We start from the raw sequence: 20,694 nt of genomic DNA on the forward strand, positions 1-20,694 counted from the left end.
ATTAAGCCAAAAAATAAGGGCTAGAATTAGATAAGATTGATGAATAACATAATGCAGTGGCTTGGAAATAAATGGTTTTCATTTGGTCACCTAGCAACTGTTACCAACTTGAATGAGACTAATGCAAATTAAAAATAACTGTCCAAAAGAACATTCATAATTTCATGATTTCGTTGGTATTTATTAATAGTATATTTTGTGGAGTTGAAACTGTTCTTGCTAAGATAAGCTGTTGGGTAGGTTGTAAAATGTTAACCAAATATCACTTGCTTTCCATATGTACATTTTGATTGTAGTTGATCACCAAAGACCATATGTATGCTTTAGAAATCTGAAGTGGTTCTTTTGCAGACAAGTATGGATAAGATTAAAGGATTTTTTTTTAAAAGAAGTAAGCTATATTTTAGTTGTGTTCATTGGTATCTTGAAATTTAAATTGATCTAAATGACCAAGACCTTGTGAAAGGGAGCCCAGCTCAGGAGTACTGTAGGTCTGACATGACAGGCAGAATGGCCTGCGTGTGTAATTCAATTTACCACCCTGGAGACATCGAAAACTCTGTTATGGTGATGGTTCTGGAATAGTTATTTGTTTCTCATTTGCATAACACACAGGACTTTACCTACATATGAATGACCTCAGCAAGTCCCTTTACTCTATTGGTTGCTCCCATTGTGGAACTTTTCTCCTTCATAAGGGGAAAAAAATGCCCATTCTCTGCTTTTCACTTCATGTCAATTTTAGTCCAGGGTAGAATTTTTGGTGACAATACTAAGTGGAAGGGAAGGTAAATTTCCCCTCTCCTATTATTCGTGCTGATTTTATAGGAGATATTCCAAGCTGCCATTCCATCTCAGTACACTGTTTGTTTTAACATTCCGATAATTTCCAATAATCACGCAAACAAAATCCTTTATAAATTCCCTCAGAAATCAGAGTATCATTTATTAATGGAAAAGGAGTAATATGTCTTTTTTAACTTTGACTGTTGTATTTGATCAAAGCTTTGTTGTTTCTCTATGTCTATTTTATTTAGATTGTTGCATTTGCTTTGTTTTTATTTTTGATTCTGCCTTCTTTACCCTGTATTAACTTCACATGAATCTCTACTATAGTTCTTCAGTCTCTCTTCCTTTCAGATTTTACTCCGTCTTTCTAAATAATAGTAAGCCAGATTTTTGCTGCAGTAGTCTACTAGACAGTGGAGGAATCACACTTTTTTCAAAGAGTTTAATACCTGATCCAGTATTCCAGTCTGCCATTTCTTTAAATATGCTGGCTTCCCAGTTCATAAAGTTCTTAAACTCCTGTTATCAATTATCTTCACTCCAACTTAGCCACCTACAGGGATTATACCTTAGTATCAAAATCATCTGTAATGGTGGAAAAGAATGATCTATAACTCTGAAATTCTTCTTTCTTACCACAATTTCTTGTCCTTCCATATCTCACTCTACCTCCATCCTCCTAAACTTATTTTCATTCTTAATGTGACCTCTGGTCCCCTATCCCTCATTGTTCTCCCAGTTCATCACCTGTGACCAGTTCATCACTTTAACTGTTCAATTTCCTTCTCCCTTAAATCTCTTGTCCTACTGCTATATCCCTGTATATCTTCAGCCTTCTGTTACTCTCACCATTTGCCTTCTCTTGCTTGAATGCTTGAACACAAGGGGAGAAATTTGAAAAAGCTTGCCATCTTCTAATCATGTTTTAATTCATTTTAATCATCTTAACTGAGTTATTGTTGCTACATAGTAATCCTTCTGTTCTTTCCTGATAAAATCTGTCAAACTTTGCGCAAGAGCTGTTGCAGACATCCTTTCTCAAGCATCTTGTATTACTCTCAACTCATTTTTCTTTGTGGTATCTAGCTTGGTAGGTAAACATAGGTAATTTTTTGTCTCTCTGATTTTTTTTAGAATTCCACCCCTTTCTTAAAATTAGATTTTCAAGACACTAGGTAAATACTTTTATTAACTCCATCGCTGACCAGGGAGACTGTAATTCTTTTATTTTAAGCCGTAGTCTAGAAATCTAAATTTCATTTTCAGATACCATTTATAAGCCAGCTAGCTGTTCACTTCCCAAATAGATTTTTCTCTTCTTAGTGCCTTGCTAAAACTTATGTCTTTCTAGGTCTTTAGTTTCTTGCCCGAGACTTCATAATCTGGTGAAAATTTTTAGTTCATTTTGGAAATATAATTTGTGCTTATGTAACTTACTGAAAGAAAGTTGTAAGCATACATTTTAATGAGTCTTGGAAGATTCTCTGTTATGTCTTGAATACATGAGGTGTGGAAAGACAGCAGCTAATCTTGTTTGTTGTCAATTCGTTAAATAGTAACTCTGGGCAAGGAGACAGGCCATTATCCTCTTCTTTGTCTGACTTTTTGCGTTTACTGGATGATCTTTCACTTAATAGGCTCTACTTTATCATTCCTTGAAGGTCAATCAGCTATTTCTTCCTCAGAGCATCCAGTTCCTGCTTCTTCAGGAGATCTGTTTCGTAGCCACAAGTGTAACTATTCTTTTCCTTTTCTTCTTCTGTATGCCACTGTTCCACTTTCTAAACTCTTGACAGGGTTTATATTTACCCTCCATTTCAGATCCTTTTTTCCCTCCATCAGAGCCTTCCTTTCATGCTCTTCAGGTCTCTAATGTCTTTGTCCCTTTCAACTTGGAGTACAGAAAGAGATCTTCACATTTATCTTCTCCCTGAGGGGTGAGAAAAAATTAATTTTATTTTTAGAAATAAGAAATGAGATCTGTTGAAGGTAAGTGACTTGTCCAAAGTGAAACAGCCAGGATTTAAGCACAGATTGTCTGACTATAAATTTGGTGTTCTTTCTTTCTTCGTTATACCATAGCATTTATGGGTCTCCATTGTTTGCCTGTAACTTGCCTTTCTAATTATTACTTTTTTTTGTACACTATCTTAACACCAAACTATTTACGTTGTCTTTTCCATCTGCCTTTATTGTATTTGCACAAACCATCTCCCCTTGCTTGGAATATACTGCTTCCTCATCTCTTCCTCTTAGAATCCACATCTTCCTTCAACATTGTTATTATTAGCAATAACAAAAAGGAGAAGGAGGAGGAGGAGGAGAAGTAGAAGATGATGAAGTAGTAGTAGTAGTAGTATAAGAATTAGCTTAGATGCCACTTCCTTTGGGAAACCTTCCTTGATTCTCTTTCCTCACTTGTTAATTTTATCTCCTTCCACAGATTTCCTTATATTTACTTATATCCTCCTAGTAGATTGTAGGATCATTGAGAGTAGGAATTGTTTTCTTTTTCTCCCCATCTTCCAGAATAGTTCCTTGCATAAAGTAGACATCTGTATTGTCTGAATTTAATTATTACTTTTGTTTCCAATAAGTCACATTTAAACTGGCCTAATTCTTTGTCATTCTAGAGGTTGCCCTTCTCTTTATCAAGGCCAGCCCTTCAACATGCGCTCTTGGCCCATCCTTTCATCTCCTCTAGCATATTGCTCCCATTTGTCATCCCTGTTCCCCAACTTTCAGTCTTTTCTTATCTACTGGCTCCTTCACTGTTACATTCTTATCACTGCCATTTAAAAAAAAAACTTTCACTAACTATCATATTAAATCTTTCTTCTCCTTAGCTAAACTCCTTGAAAAAATTATCTATACTCAGTTGCTTCCCTTCTCACTATCTTCTAACCCTCTGGTTTCTGACCTCATCATAAAGTATTTCCCACAAAGTTATTAATGATCTCTGAATTGACAAATCAAATGACCTCTTCTAAATTCTCATCCTTATTGACCTCTTTGGTAGTAGTTGATACTGCTGATACTCTTCCTTGGATACTATCTCTTCTTGGGAGTTTTTGTTTGTTTTTTGGTTTTTTGTTTTGTTTTTTTTTTTGCATTGCTGTTCTCATTTGGTTTTCCTCTTTTTGTTTTGACCACTTCTCAGTTCTCCTTTCCTGATTCTCCATGCATCTCATAGCCACAAATTGTAGGTAACCCCAGTTCTGTGTTAGGAGCCACCTTCTCTACATATACTTTATCACTTGATGATCTCATCAGCTCCTACAGGATCAGTTGTAATCTTTATGCTAATAATTCCTACATGTGCATATCCTGCCCTAACCCCCTCCTGAACTCCAGTTCTGTACCATCAAACTCTTCTTAGACATTTCGAACTGGACATGTGGTAGGCATCTCAAGTCCAAAACAAAACTACTCTTTACTCCCTAAGCGACTCCTCTTCAGAACTTTTACTTTATTGTTGAGTACTATCATCCTAGTCACCCAGGTTACCCTTGGGGTTATCCTCCTTACTCTAACTCTATCATTCCTTGAAGGTCAGTCAGCTACTTCATTTTACAAATCTAGTCATTGGCCAAATTTTGTTTCTGCCTTCACAAAACCTCTACTATGTTCCATACTTTCTACTCACATAGACAGCATAATATTCCAGGCCTTCATCGTGTCTCATTTGGACTATTACATTAGCCTTCCTAATTACTGGAACTAGCATTTATATATCACCACAGCCAAGTACTATGCTAAACACTTTACAAATATTATCTCTTGATTCTCTCATTACTAGCCTCAAGTCATTCTTCACTCCATTTCATCTCCCACATTACTGTTAAAGTGATCTTCTTAAGGCATAGGTCTGCACATGTCACCACTCTACTCAATAAACTGCTATGATCCCTATTACATCTAGGATCAAATAAACTCTCTTGTTTGGCATTTAAGTGTCTTTACAACTTGGTCCCTTCTTCTTCCAGCATTTTTACAACCCTCCAAGCAGTCTACAGACCAAGTATGTTGGGGTCAAGGTACAGTATATAGTGTTAGTTCTCCTTGAAAACCCCATATACCTCTCTGTTCATGTACGAATTTTTGTAAGAATTAATAACTTCCTTTTCTTCTTCTGTCTACACTATTTTTTCCTTTTACCTTCCCTTTTCTGTCCTCTCTTAAAGCCCTCAAGAACAGAATCAACCCACCCTGAGGTCACCTTTTCTTTTTAACTATGTTTTAAGACATTAAGGTTCTGTAGGGACACTTGTTTGTTCTTAGAAGATTAGCACTACCTCATATAGCTCCTTCCGCTCGTGCAAATGATTTTACTTTTCTGGGTTTCTCTTGATTCTTATGTTTGCATTTCAGAGTTCTTGCTCATCTTGTCTTTCCATCAGGAATACTTGAATGTCCTCCTTTATCAAGGCTCCATTTTTTCTTCTCTAAGTTGTATGTACAAGTAGTTTTGCAGAGTAGGCTATTTCTTGTTTGTAAGCCTGTATCTTGCCTTTTCAGAATAAATCATTTCAAGACTTCTTTTCATCGATAATAGTAGTAGCAGGTTCTTGAATTCCCTTCACTCTGGATGTCATTTTGGTCCACTTCGAGCACCAGGAACAACAACTAACTAGCACCTCTAGTGCAAGGGCTTGCCAAGCCCTTTTCTGGGCTGTTCATCCACCTTTGGTGTCCACCTACTGCCCAACTTTCACTTATGGCTCCAAGAAGTTGCCACACCCTGGTAAAACTAGACAGGCTAAACCAGGTTGAGGGTAACCAATAGACCTCAAACCTGTCAGTAAGTTAGGGGAATCTTTACCCCAAGCATGTGAAAACTTCCCGTGGTTGATTTGGGAGATGAACAGTTTGTTCTAATGTACATGACGGCAGCTAAAACACTTAGAGCTTGGTCACATGTTGACGAGGCCAAGGTCTGCCACTGCATTCTGGGCCATTACCAGTAGTCTTGACTTTTGTCTTGCCACTGGACTTCAGTGACTCTGGAAGAGAGAGTGAGGCTAATGACTTTGTGTAGCTCTGTCTGCCTCACTAAAATCCAATTTATATGCAAGTTAAGATATTACCCTGTGATGTCATTGGTCCTCTCTGAAAATACGACAAACAACAACAACATGAACAGAAGAATATATAAACATGGAAGAAGGCTGTGGGGGTGGGGATTGGGCACATACATACACAACACACATTTACATACATGAGGAGTTTTGTGTAGAAACACCAATGGGGAAACAGGATGTAGGGGGATAGTTAAAATAATGCTTCCTGATCCTAAAGAGGATTAAAAGGAAATAAAAGAACTAGAAACTAAGGGAGTACCCATCAATTAGGGGAATTGCATTAATGGCAATATAAGAATAAAATGAAATAGTGTATATTAAGATATGATGAAGAAAATTTCAGAGAATCTTGGGAAGTATGGCTAATGTAGAAATGAGCAGATCAAGGAGAAATGGCAGTAACAAGGCAATAACACTGTAACACAAAAGAAAAACAACTTTGAAAGGCTTTAAGAACTCTGATCAACGCTGTCACACAAGCTACATCAGAGGACCCCTGATGAAGCTCATCTTCTGACAGATTTGATGAACTCAAACTTCATAGGAAGACACACAAATTTGGAAATGGCCACCATATAGATTTGCTTTGTTTGACTACTTATTGGAGGTAGTTAGGCAAGTCAGTGGTTGGAATACTGGGCCTTGAGTCAGGAATAAGATCTGAGTTTAACTGTGCCTTAGATACTAGCTCTCTAATAGGGGGCAAGTCACTTAACCTCTGCTTGCCTCAGTTTCCTCATTTGTAAAATGGAGATAATAATAGCATCAGGTTTTGTTGTGAGGATCAAATGAACAAAGGGTTTTAAAGTGCTTTGCTTAAAGCACTTTATAAATGCTAGCTATTATTAGAAAAAGATTTTCCTGTTTTTAATTAAATGGGGATGTTGGGGGTTAGGGGCAAGGATGCAAAAACAAATGGTGGAAAGTTTAAAAAAAAGGGTTATTGAAATACTTTTTTCTCTGTACACTTTTTAAAATAAGTTCAGGAAGAAGCACAGATAAGTAGTGTTGAATGTAACATGTTGTATTAATTTTAAGAACTAGGAAAAAGGTTCACACCTTCATGTGCTCTCCTCATTTTCTGTTTTGTATATATAGAAATGCTCATCTTTTTGTACGTGTGTAAAGGTTAAAATTGGACCTTTTTAAATCAGAAATCAGATTATTGTAGATTCGTAAATATTTGTGCTTTGAGGAGTTTCAAAATTACTCCTTGAGTCAGCACAACAGAAAGATGCAAGTCATTTTAATCTTGATGCCAAAATTTAGACTCCCCATTTAAACTTTACATTATTTTTAAAAATTGGAGTGTGTTGTAATGCTTCTGCCTCAAAGCACCTCTTTTGATGCATTACTTAAAAATTTTTGTTTTAATCAAAAAAGATTAAATAAGGTAGACCTTTTCACCCTCCTCCCCAAACTTTTCCACTCAGCCCCCCTCCTCTAATTCAAAACACAAGAAAAATAATACTTATTCTAAATATGTATAGTCACAGTGCACTGGGATTGCTTCGTATGATTCTAATTTCTCCTTTTGCTCCAGCACATAGCCTCTCCCTGGGCACTGGAGTGCTCTCTGCAGTGTGTTCTTGGTTAACCATGTCCTCAGTTTCCTCAGACCTCCTTTTCAATCTCCCTGTGTTGAGTTGGGCTGCACAAAAGAATCATGACTTTTTCTGGTTTTCCCCATCAGTGTTTGATCTGATGCATTTTCTAGGTCTGTTAAGTGGAATTTGTAGACCGCAGCTCATATTGCCATCTTGGCTCTACCTCTGGTATTTACAGTATCAATTTTGTTTAATTTCTGGCAGATTACCAGTGTTTTTAATATTGCTTGTTAAATCTACCATTAAAAGTTACCATTAACTCTACCATAAGTAATGTTTTATATACATAGTATTTTTCAGGGATGTTTTAAATTTAAAAGTCTGTTATTTGGGATATTATAGGGATATCATAGTAATGATATGGGCCAAGCCTGATTCATATTAGTCAAAATGATTTGGGTGTAGGATTAAAATAAGATATTAGCTCGTTTGGGCTGACTCATTTGGGCACCCATATCTCCACATTACTATGATGATATACCCATTCAGAAGGAATATAGTAGTAGGATATCATTCACTTTACTTATGCCAGCTAATGACTTTTTAGGCTTTAGGGTGACCAGGAAGTGATATTAATGAATTGAGAATAGTCCTTTATATCACTTTAATTCTGAGCTTGATTCTAGTCTCTTTTTAGGGAAAACTAGCCTAGTCCACATGGAATAGATGTTAATCCCACAACAGTGATGAATAATGATTTCTGGAGTCAAAGCCTCACTCAAGAGGATGTTGTTCTAGGCACCTTTCTAATTCTTAGTACTTGAGATTCCCTCAATCCAGTTTAAAATATATACATGTGTATTTTGACTACGATTACAGTGACTTGTGCTTAAAGAATTTCATCTAATTTGATTTTACCATATTTGAAGAATTTTGGTGCTCAATATACTTTTTGACTTAAGTGATATAAATTTTTATGCCTTGTGAGATCATTGATAACCTTCCATAATTCACATTCTCTCCCTTTAGGTTATTGATGCACCACATTAGGGATTGCTTGCCTGAGCTGAAAACAAGAATAAATGTTTTAGCTGCTCAGTACCAGTCTCTCCTAAATAGCTATGGTGAACCTGTGGATGACAAGAGTGCTACTTTATTGCAACTTATTACTAAATTTGCCACAGAATATTGTAACACAATTGAAGGAACTGCAAAATACATAGAGACTTCTGAGCTGTAAGTAAAAATTTATGTAATAATGAAGAATATTTCTAGTGTGAAGATAGTAATATTTATAGTCTCAGAGTTAGTTGGGGCACTAAGATGCTAAATTACTTGCCCTTATTCATACAGCCACAGTGTTATACATACATGCTGCCTCTCAAATAAGTATTTCTGCAAATGTTTTCTGTATAGTTTATCAGAATTAAGCCTCAGTGTTTACTTTAAATTGATACATAATTAAAATAAAGGGACTTGATGATTTATTCTGCTGCTACTACCTTTTGATGTGTATAGACTTACTACCTTTGATTTCTTTACCTGTGAAATAAGGGAAAGATCTCCATGGCATACCATTAAGATATATGTAATATGTGAGGGCAGCTATAGTGATGCAAAGGATAGGTTGCCAGGCCTGGCGTCAGTTAAGACTCATCTTCCTGAATTCAAATCTGGCCTCAGACACTTCTAGATGTGGCAACTCACTTAACCCTCTTTGCCTTGGTTTCTTCATCCGTAAAATGAACTGGAAAAGGAAATGGCAAACCACTTCAATATCTTTGCCAAGAAAACCCCAAATGAGATTACAAAGAGTCGGATACAACTGAAAAATGACTGAACAACAAATTTAATATATGAACATAGAAAACCTCTAAATGAGGCTTTTTTTCCTGCTGCTTGTAGGTACATTGAAATTATAGTGAATATTTAAAGCAAGAAGTCTAATCTTTTTTTTTTTTAATACTACTATTGTTTGCCTTGGCTTTCCAGGTGTGGTGGTGCTAGAATATGTTATATTTTCCATGAAACCTTTGGGAGAACATTAGAGTCTGTTGACCCTCTGGGTGGCCTTAATACAATTGATATTCTGACTGCCATTAGAAATGCTACTGTGAGTACTCTTTTAAACTTAAAGTGATTTCAAAATGAGGCAAAAAGAGTGTGTGTGTGTGTGTGTACATACATATATATGTGTATATATATATTTATGTATAATATAGTTGATCTTTCATTTGATATTAAGAAAATTCACTCACAAAAATATAACTAGCCTTTCTGTAGGTAAAAGAGATAATCACATGATAATTACTAGATCTTATAAGATACAAATTAAAATTACATTTTAAAATAAATTTTTTCAGGGGCCACGTCCTGCCTTGTTTGTGCCTGAGGTTTCCTTTGAATTACTAGTGAAGAGACAAATCAAACGGTTAGAGGAGCCAAGCCTTCGTTGTGTGGAGCTGGTTCATGAGGAAATGCAAAGAATTATTCAGCATTGTAGCAACTATAGTACACAGGTAAGAAATATACATTTAAATGGCATTGTTAGTAAAGACTCAATTATGCTCAAAATCACTAAAATTAGGATACTAGATGTCTGGAACAAGGACAAGGACTATAAGAAAAATATCTACCAATCTGTGAATTGGTCCAACCCTTCTGGAAAGAAGTTTAGAATTATATTTTTTAAGAAGTATTTAAAATCCCATATCTAGAGAGATCCCAAGGCTACATGTGTCCTACACAGGTCAGTCAGAAAGTTAGTTCCCATATATGTGAAAATATTTATAATAGCACTTACTGTAGTAACTAGATAGAATTGTGAAGAAGCTGTTCAGGAAGAACTGAATTCATAGCAGCCTCGGGCAGTTGTTCAGTCATTTTTCAGTCGTGTTCGACGCTTCATGACACCATTTGGAGTTTTCTTGGCAAAGATGCAGGAGTAGTTTGCTGTTTCCTTTTCTAGCTCATTTTTGAGATGAGAGAAACTGAGGCAAACAGGCTTAAATGACTTGTACAGCATCACACAGCTAGTTAGTATCTAAGAGCAGATTTGAATTCAGGAAGATGAGTGAGTCTAATCCCAATACTCTATCCATTGTGCCACCTAGCTGTCCCCCCCCACCCCCCAAGACATGTCTTCGATGTTTGAAACAGGACAAGTCACTTAACTTTTCTCTGCCTTAGTTTCCTCATTTATGAAATGAAGATGATAATAGTACCTATCCCTCAAGGCTGTTATGAAGACAAACCTTAGAGTGCTATATATATGTTAGAGCTATTGTAGCAAAGAACTGGAAACTATTGTTATCCATTGATTGAGGAATGGTTAAGTAAGTGGGAGTATAGGAGTGTAATGGAGAATATAAAGGTCAATACAAAGAATTCAGAGAACCATGGGAAGATTTATTAACTTAAATAAAGTGAAACAGAATGAAGAACACAATGACTACAAAAATGTAAATAGGAAAAACAGTTAAAAAAAACTTAAGCTAAATAAAAAAATCAAAACTAAACAATTTTTGAGTGATAATCAAGCTTGACCTAGAAGAGATGAAATTTGCTGGGCCGGAAAAACATTGGCTGTCAAACATCACAAATACTATCTCAGATTATATGCTATTTAGTTTTGGTAGACTATTTTTCTCTATCTTTAAAAAAAAAAAGAAAAAAGCTCCCTGAAAACTAGAATTGACCAAGTCGAAGGTAGCAACTACATGAGACAAAAAACAAAATTAAAAAGTCAAAAGACTGGAAAAAAAAAAAAACTCAAGGTATCTCATAGAAAAAAAACACAACTGACTGGAAAACTGATCAAGGAGAGATCATTTGAGAATCGTTGGACTGAAAGCCATAGTAAAGGAAGCCTAGACATATTCCAAGAAATCATAAAACTGCCCAGAACTCTCACAACAAGAGGACAAAGTAGAAATAGAAAAGACCTGCCTCTTGAAAGAAACTCCAAGATGAAAATTCTCAGAAATATTACAATACAAATCCAGTTTCTAGTCAAATAAAAAAATCCTATTGGCAGCTAGAAAGAAGGAATTCAGATAGCAAGGATACAATCAAGATCTCATGTGTTTTAGCAGCCACCAAGGAACAGAGAAGTACCGAAGGCAAAGGAAGTAGACTTCTAGCCTAGAAAAACTAATCCAACACAACAGCATAATTCTGCAGGGGGTGGGTAGGGGTGGCAGGGGGAGAGATGGCAAAAATAGATCTTTAATGAAATTGAGAACTTTTTTTTATTTGAGGGGGGAAGGCAGGGCAATTGGGGTTAAGTGACTTGCACAAGGTCACACAGCTAGTAAGTGTGTCAAGTGTCTGAGGCTGGATTTGAACTCAGGTCCTCCTGATTCCAGGGTTCTACTCACTGTGCCACCTAGCTGCCCTGTAATTGAGAACTTCTAAGCATTCCTGACTGCAAAGACCAAAGTTGTGGATAAATTATGAAATACAAACACAGGAGATGGGAGAAAAAAAAGTAAACAATCATGAAGTAATAAACAAGGATAAACTTCTAAAGATTTTTATATAGGGAGATGATACATTTATTACCTCAGAACTCTGTTATCATCAGGGGTCTTATAAAGGCAGTCCTATGTGGGAGTGGTTCTGTTATGTTTTGATGATCTTTAAAACAAAAAGAGTGGAATGTGAGGCAAAGAGGAATGCGTGGGGTGGGAGGAAAGAGGAGAGGTAGGATGAGGGCATCCTTATTTTATATAGTTGGGATGTGCAAGTAGAAATCTAAACAAATAAGGAGGAAGGGGTTAGGGTATGAACAACACTTGTACCTTACCCTCATTTGAACTGGTCAAAAGAGAGAAGAATACACAGAGTTCAATACAAAAATGCATTTCACTTAACACAGAAACAGGAAGGAAAAGAACAAAGGGAGAAGTGGGGAATGAAAGGGAGGGCAAATGAAGAGAAGGATTAGTCTTAAAACAAATTCTTAGTGAGGAGGTTGGATTTCAAAGAGGTAATTAAATGAAAAGAGAGGATTAAGATCCTGTTATTGGACTCTGGGTGAAAGAAAGAGAAGAGGGGCAGGGGAATAGTAGCAGATTACACTCAAAGTAGAGCACTGGTGCTGAGCTCACTCCTTGTCTCTCACCACCCCCCTCTTCTAAAGAAGGCAAGTCACCCTCCCTCTAAAGAGGGGACAGGAATTGAAGAAAATAAAAATATTAAGAGGAGACAATGCAGGGAAATGCACAGTTAACATTCACAACTGTCAATGAAATGAACTCCTCCATAAAAATAGAAGAGGATAATAGAACAGATTGTAATGCAGAAATCCAAACAATATGTTGTTTAAGGAAAAAAAAAACACTTAAAACAGAAGGTTGCACATAGACTTAAAACAAGAGGCTGAAGAAATCTGTTGTTTCTGAGCTAAAGCACAAAATATAGAGATAGCAATCATAATTTCAGACAAGGCAATGGCAAAAATAGACTGAATTAAAGTTTATAAACAGAAATTACATTTATATATGTAAGTATATATGTAATATGTGTGTGTGTGTAAAAATATACATTCACATAAATTCTAAACATATGCACCAAATGGCACAGCATGTAAATATGTACAGGAAAAGCTAAATGAATAATTTGAGCAAGGTTTCAGGATATAAAATGAATGCACATAAATCATTAGCATTTGTGTAAACCATAATCCAGAAAGAAGAGATAGGAGGAGGAATTTCATGGTAAATTTAAGTACAGATAGTATAAAATACTCAGGAGTCTGCTTGCTAAGAAACACACAGAAACTATGTGAATAAAGATATAAAACAATTTTTCACAAATACATATCCAAATAATTGGAGAGAGATTAATTTTTCATGGTAAGCCCAAGGCAATATATTGAAAGTAGCAATATTGCCTAAACTAATTTACTTATCTTGTACCATACCAATCAAAGTGCAAAAGGATTACTTTATAGAACTAGAAAAATTATAAAATTCATTTGGAGAAACAAAAAGTCAAGATAAAAAAGTGTAAAGGAAGGGATGCTAGTAGTGCAGATTTCAAACTATACTTCAAGGCTATTAATCATCAGAACAATTTAGTGTGTTGGAACAGATTGGTACAATAGGTATGTATGAAAAAAATGGCTTAAATCAGAGGTGGCCACTATAGCACCAGAATTGGCCCTCTGCCTATTTTTGCATGGCCCCTGAAAGAAAAATTATTTTTACATTTTTTGATACAATAAAGCTATTTTAAAATGTAAAAGCCATTCTTAACTGTAGAGCCCTACAAAAACAGGGACTTGTCTGCAAGTCACAGTTTGCTGGCCTCTTTCCCCTTTTAAGCACCAATTATTAGAGAAATGTAGATTAAAACACCTGAGATGTTGGTTAAACATCTCAGATTAAATTGTAGATTAAAACAACCACCTCAAACCTGTCAGATTGGCAAAGTTGACAGAAAAAAGAAACTGATATACTAGAAGGACTGTGGGAAAACAGGTATAATAATGCACGGTTGGTAGATCTGTGAACTGATCAGTGCTTCCTCGACATCCTTTGGAACCATACCCAAAAAGCTATTGAACTGTTCAAACCCCTTTAGTTCAATGAAACTGCTGCTAGGTCTATACCCCTAAGAGAGAAAAAAAAATTTTAAATTAAAAAAAAATTACAGCAGCTCTGGTAGCAAAGAATTGAAAACTGAGAGGGTGCACATTGATTCAGGAATGGCTGAACAAGTATATGAGTCATGGAACGCTTGAAGAATTGAGGAATATGGGAACATTTGTTTGAATTGGTGTAAAGTGAAATATTCAGATGCAAGAGAACCATTTAAATAATATTGTAAAGGCAATCAGCTTTGAAAGTCCTAGGAACTGTCACTCACACAATGACCAAATACAATTTCAAAGGATTCGTGATAAAACATGCTACTCATCTCTTGACAGATTGAGACTTATTTTTGTGACATGACCAATTTGGTAATTTGTTTTGCTTGACTATATACATTTGTAATCTGAATTTTTTTTTTCTTGCTTTCTCAGTGGGAGGTCAGGGGGGATAGGAGAGAAGGTAGATGCCTCTTCCCCCACCCCCCCGGCCTTTTGGAAATTTTTTAAAAAAAATATTGTGCCTAATTTGATGTTCCTTCAGATCATGGGAATTTATGATTGTATTTTTGTTCCCTGTTTGATTTTAGGAATTGCTGAGGTTTCCCAAACTTCATGATGCCATAGTTGAAGTAGTTACATGTCTTCTTCGTAAGAGGTTACCAGTCACAAATGAAATGGTGAGCTATTATTTAGCTAGTTATATTTAGTGGTCTTTCTAAAGATCTTTTTTGAGTGGTTGTCTTCTTGCAAAATATCTTATTTACAATGTGGAATTTAGCTAGAACTAGCACTAACTAATCAAAATCAGGAGTTTTAAGCCAAGATGATCAAATACTGATTTATTTATTTTTTTCACATTGTAATCGTTAGCCTAGAAATAGTTTCTCATGAGAACTGAGTTCTTGTTGAACATTGTGAATGTCAGCAATATGGTTTACATAGTCCTATTTATCTAATGAAAAATATGAAATTTTTAATAAGTAAGGTATACTACATGCATAATCTATATCTTAATTACAGAGGAGCATTTAAGCAATTTCAAGTGCTACTTCAACTTGTTTTTCTGTTGATTTAAAATTGTATTTCAAAGTTGTTGACGAAAACCCTTTTTTTATCAGCACATTTTTTTTCTCAAGTATTAGAGTAACTCTTTTCCTAAGGTTCTATTCTTTCTATAGAACCTGTGGCAGGAGCCTTCGTCTTGCCTTCTAACCAGCCCAGATCCCATCCAGAGGGTACCACACTTTGCTCTTCACTGAAACTTTTTTTTTTGACAAAATAGAATAGTACTTTGATTATCTAATCCAAGAAAACTGAGTTGTTGTTTTTGTTGTTTGGAATAGATAATGAAAGTATTGTCACAATTTGCAGAGGGCAAAAAAGAGGCTTAGAAATGTTTTAGCTAATAAATGTCAGAACCACGACTTGAACTCAGGTTTCCTAACACCTGGTCCAGTGATCTTTCAACAATATCACAGCTAGCTGACCAAGATATAACATCTATTTTACTCACTTCATTTTCTTGGCCCTGTTTGGTATCTATTGCTGTCACATTGCTGAGATTTTGTGTGAAAGTCAAATGTTGCAATTAAATACATCATCATAAAATAAAATAGATAATATTTGTTTTCTTATTTACACATTATTAAAATTGTGGAACTGAGCAGAAAATGACCTGGGATAGTGAGACATTTGAAATTTTAATATCAAAATTGTATATGCTGTGGAACTAGATATTAAGTTTTAAAAAGAAAAATAGACTTCCATTTTTTTCAACCTTAAAACAATGCATGCATGAGCTGAGCTACATGGTGTTAATTTCATTAGTCAGTATAAGTGATCAGTGACACTTTGGAGGTTCAGATTAAATTAGGTCCACTCATTGCAGTAGTTGGAATGAAGATTCCTTGAGTCCAAAAAATTTAAAAATGAGGCATCTTAAGTTTTTCTTACTCATTTCAGTTCTTTATTTGGTAGCTTCCCTCTCTAAATGAGTGATTATATGGTAAATCTGTGACCACATTAGAGAGGGGAAAAGGAAACCCATGCACCAACCTTATGTGTTGAAAAAAGATTCATTACAAGATACTCTTTACATGTAGCTAGAGATGAAAGTGAGATCCTTTGGGCTACCAACTCTGTCCAGATTGGTGTGATGTGGCAGCTCTAAAGATGGCTTCCTAGCTTTCCTTTTTTTATATAGAAAAGGGCTTACTTCTGCATGTTAGAGATATTCTCCCCTTTTTGGAAGAGTTCCTTGATGGTAATTATTGAGGAAGGATTGTGTTATCTATTCCCTCTGCTTCTGTAGCCAGTTTTTGGGATTTTTATGTGGTGGGGTAGATGTGATTTTGGAACTGGAATGATTCCTTATCGTGTGAAAGATCCTAGCAATGATTCAGATGCTATGAAGTCATTTGATCTCTGATAGGCACTTACCTGTAAAGTTAGGAATAGAGATCAGATTTCATTGTAATTTCATTGGTTAATGGGAATTCCCCGGTGAGGAAGCTCTCTCTTATCTCTCCTCCTCTGCAACTTATAATTTTAGAGAATTGCCTGGCACACTGAGACTTGCCCAGGGTCACACAGCCAGTATGTTTCAAAGGCACATACTTAATCCTAGGTCTTCCTGTCTTCAGAACCAGACTCTCAATCCACTGTGTCATACTTCCAATCATCTATGAAGTTGTTATTGGGAAGAAAGGGGAACTTCAACTGGTTTAAGGTGTGAAAGCAAAATACTAGCAATTATAGGCCAGGAGAGTGGCCTTGGCTTATTTATTCTTTAATGTATTCAAAGATTTGATAGAGCTGCTTTTTATTTTTCAACATTCACTTCCATGAGATTTTGAGTTCCAAATTTTCTCCCCATCTATCCCCTCCCCCAACCCCAAGACAGCATGTGATTTGATATATTTGATATTAAGCCTCTTTTCACATTAGTCATGTTAAAAAGAAGAATTAGAACCGATGGATGAAATCACGAGAAAGAAGAAACAAGCAAAAAAAGAAAAATAAAGAGAGAGACACACCAAATAATATGCTTCAGTCTGCATTCAGACTCCATAGTTCATTTTCTGGATGGGGACAGCATTTTCCATCATGAGTCCTTTGTAGTTGTCTTGGATCCTTGCATTGCTAAGAAGAGATAAGTCCCATCAAAGATAGTCATCACACATTATGGCAGTTGCTGTGTACAATATTCTCCTGGTTTTGTTCACTTCATGCAGCTTCAGTTCATTCAAGTCTTTCCAGGCTTTTCTGAAGTCTGCCTTGCTCATCATTTCTTATAGGACAATAGTATACCATTACATTCATATACCACAACTTGTTCAACTGTTCCCCAACTGATGGGCATCCCCTCAATTTCCAGTCCTTTGCCACCACAAAAAGAGCTGCTATAAATATTTTTGTAGACATGATTCCTTTTCCCATTTTTATGATCTTTTTGGGATACAGCCCTAGAAGTGGTATTGCTGCATCAAAGGGTATATACATTTTTATAGCCTTTTGTGCATAGTTCCAAATTACCCTCCAGAATGGTTGGATCAGTCAGTTTTGCTTTCTTTGCATTTTTCTTTCTTTGCATTCTTCTCCTCATTAGCTTTTTGTACCTCTTTTACCATTTGGTTGAGTCAGTTTTTTTAAGGTGTTATTTTCTTCAATTTTTTTTTGTGTGCCTCTTTTACCCAGCTGTTGACTCGTTTTTCATGATTTTCATTCATCACTTTCATTTCTCTTCCCAGTTGTTCCTCTACCTCTCTTCCTTGATTTTCAAAATCCTTTTTGAGTTCTTTCATTGGCCTGAGACCAATCCCTATTTTTCTTGCAGGCTTTGGATATAGAAGCTTTGACTTTGTTGTCCTCTTCTGAGTGTGTGTTTTGATCTTCTTTATTACCATAGTAACTTTTTTTTTCTGTTTGCTCATTTTCCCAGCCTATTACTTGATCTTTGACTATTTGCTAAAGTAAGGCTTTGCTTCCAGGGTAGAGGGCATACTGTCTCAGGCTTCAGGAATTTTGCGTAGGTGTTTTCAGAGATACTTCTAGGGACCTGTAAATTTTCAGCTCTTCCATGGTGGCATGACCTTAGGAGGAGGTGCTCTGTGCTCTGGTCTGTGACGGATCATAAGCAATCTTTTCTATCCTGGAACTGTGATGAGGGCCCCCATGTCACTGTGGCCACAAAGTCTGCTGTGCTATTGCTCCTCCTCGTCCTGGGATTGTCACCCAGGACTGTGACCCGAATCTGAGTATGGGCATGGCAACAGAATCCTGCTTCTGTGCTAGCAGAGACCCCTGTAATCTCCTTCTGAACAGTTGTTTGATGCCCTTATGTAATGTGGCTTGAGAGCTTGAGAAGCTGCTGCTGCCACTGTCCCTGCTGATTCAGTGGCTCCCAAGGTCTGCTCCTGGTTTGTTGGGGCTGGGTATGTGATGGTGCAACTTGTGCTCGACTGTGCTCCACTCTCACCCAGTTGCGCCAGACGTTTCCTGCTGACCTTCTAAGTTATTTTTGGCTGGAAAATTATTTTATCCCATTCTTTTGTGGGTTCTGCTGCTCTGGGAATTGTTATATATCATTGTTTAAAGGTAGTCAGAGGGGTTTTGGGGAGATCACCAGCAAGTTCCTGCCTTTTCTCTTCCATCTTGACTGTGATTCCCTGTCTTCTTTTTCGGTCATGTCCTACTCTTCGTGACCCAATTTAGGGTTTTCTTGGCAAAGATAATGGAGAGGTTTGCCATTTCCTTCTCTACTTCATTTTAGAGATTTTGAGGAAACTGAGGCAAGTAAGGTTAAGCAACTTGCTCAGGGTCACATGGCTAGGAAGTGTCAAAGGCCAGCCTTCAGCCTTGTACACTCTCCATTGTGCAATTAGCTGTCCCTCTTGTGTTTAAAGCTATGAAAAAAAAGTATGTATGCATCTTTATAGCCTGTAGCAAGAAATACTGATTCATTTACGTCCCTCAGAGTAAGGAAGTGAGGCACTTGTCATTAACCAATTCTAAGAAGTAAAATCATATCCTTGTATATATCATAAGCAAGTATGGAACTAAAGAGACCAGATTTTATGGAAAACATTGTATCAATTCTGCCGATGATTATGTTAAGTAATTTAAAAATTGTAACATTATCTCTGACAGAAATTTGAGGTAACAATTACCTCCAAAATATCGCTGTTTGTATTCAGGCAATTTTTGGCATTAGGTATTTAGCATATATTACAAGTAGTAATTTCTCAAATTAAAAGTGGGTTACTATCTTGCAGAATGAATACCCTAAATTTATTTTTTTCCCTTAGGTTCATAACTTAGTTGCAATTGAATTGGCCTACATCAACACCAAACATCCAGACTTTGCTGACGCCTGTGGGCTTATGAACAATAACATAGAGGTAAAAAAAAATAATTTTGTTGGTTGTCATTTTAATTTGTCTCAAAGAAATTAATTTTAACTTGATTATTTGGGGAAGTTGAATTAAAATTGAGTTTAACATGAGAAAAATAGAATATTTTGACCTTTATACTTGGAGGTCTTTAGGGTCGAGAGACTAGACTGCACAGCTCCAACTCTTCCAGAACTGGTATTGTGCAAGATATTTGGACAGATGTGCATGTGTTTAGATGATGTGTCTTGCCTCACCTGGGACATAAGTAGGTGATTATAAAGTTAGAGAATTAAGTCGTAATGGGCTGTAGAGATCAATTAGTTTAGTCCTTTCAGTACTGAGCACGGTTTGGGCACATAATAGACCTATAATAAATGCTTACTGATTGAGCGCTAATGAGACTATAAACATCATTTAGTAGTTTTTTCCTGTCATAGAACAACTGATTATATGTAATCGTTGTTCATTAGGCTCTACTGCTCTACCTTTTAAAAATGTACTTTAATGAAATACCCTTTGAATTAAAACTTTCATTTGTAAGACAGTTCGTCATCATTTTACTTTATTTATAAAATTTATTTGTTTTTAGTTTAATTTATTTATATTTAGTTTTAGTTTTCTAATTTTTTCCCCTTCTCTCTCCTTCCCTCTCTCCAAGACAGTGTGCAGTCTGATATAGGCTCTACTTATACATTCATACGAAACATACTTTCGCATTAGTTTTCATTTTACTTTAAACACATTTACAACTAGTAAGAATTCAAAATGCTACCTGTTGATAGATTTGCTGTTAATACTTGATTCTAAATCATCATAGTAATTCTAGCCTTGCTGCCTTGCTACTGTAATTACTAACATTCACCATTAAATTATGAACTAAAAAATGGTCAGTTTTTCAAAGATTATCTTGTTTAAATAAGCCTGATTATGTCACTATACTAAGCCTTAGTTCCTGACACTGTTGTTACTTTCCTGGGAAGTAGTCAAAGGAAACAGTTTTTAAGAGTCTTGTTATCATTCGATACTACTTGACAGAGATTTGGTTTTTCAAAATGTTGTCACAGTTATATCTGTGTATAAGTTTAAAGGATAACATGATATTTCTGGTTAAACTATTAGGGCTTATACAGCAAATTACCTATGGCTACTAAAAGCAATTTCTTACCTACTTCTTACTAATGACATGATCATAACATTTTGAAATATCATTTATGACTATATGTCTATAATTCAGAACAATCCTTAAGTAAAAGTAAGACAGTGCATCAGCATTAAGGCATAATCAT

At 36.0% G+C, this 20,694-nt stretch overlaps 1 protein-coding gene across 8 annotated transcripts in view; it reads left to right on the forward strand.

The window, feature by feature from the left end:
• DNM1L (dynamin 1 like) overlaps window positions 1–20,694 on the forward strand; it is a 98,281-nt gene that overhangs the window by 68,610 nt on the left and 8,977 nt on the right. For all 8 annotated transcript variants that reach the window (XM_036759831.1, XM_036759833.1, XM_036759827.1 and 5 more), the window contains exons 9-13: window positions 8,447–8,653; window positions 9,410–9,530; window positions 9,781–9,936; window positions 14,603–14,692; window positions 19,322–19,414. In XM_036759831.1, the coding sequence (XP_036615726.1) occupies window positions 8,447–8,653; window positions 9,410–9,530; window positions 9,781–9,936; window positions 14,603–14,692; window positions 19,322–19,414 (667 nt within the window). The remainder of the gene's footprint in view (window positions 1–8,446; window positions 8,654–9,409; window positions 9,531–9,780; window positions 9,937–14,602; window positions 14,693–19,321; window positions 19,415–20,694) is intronic.

This window comes from Trichosurus vulpecula, chromosome 5 (assembly GCF_011100635.1).
Source record: "Trichosurus vulpecula isolate mTriVul1 chromosome 5, mTriVul1.pri, whole genome shotgun sequence".
NCBI lineage: Eukaryota > Metazoa > Chordata > Mammalia > Diprotodontia > Phalangeridae > Trichosurus > Trichosurus vulpecula.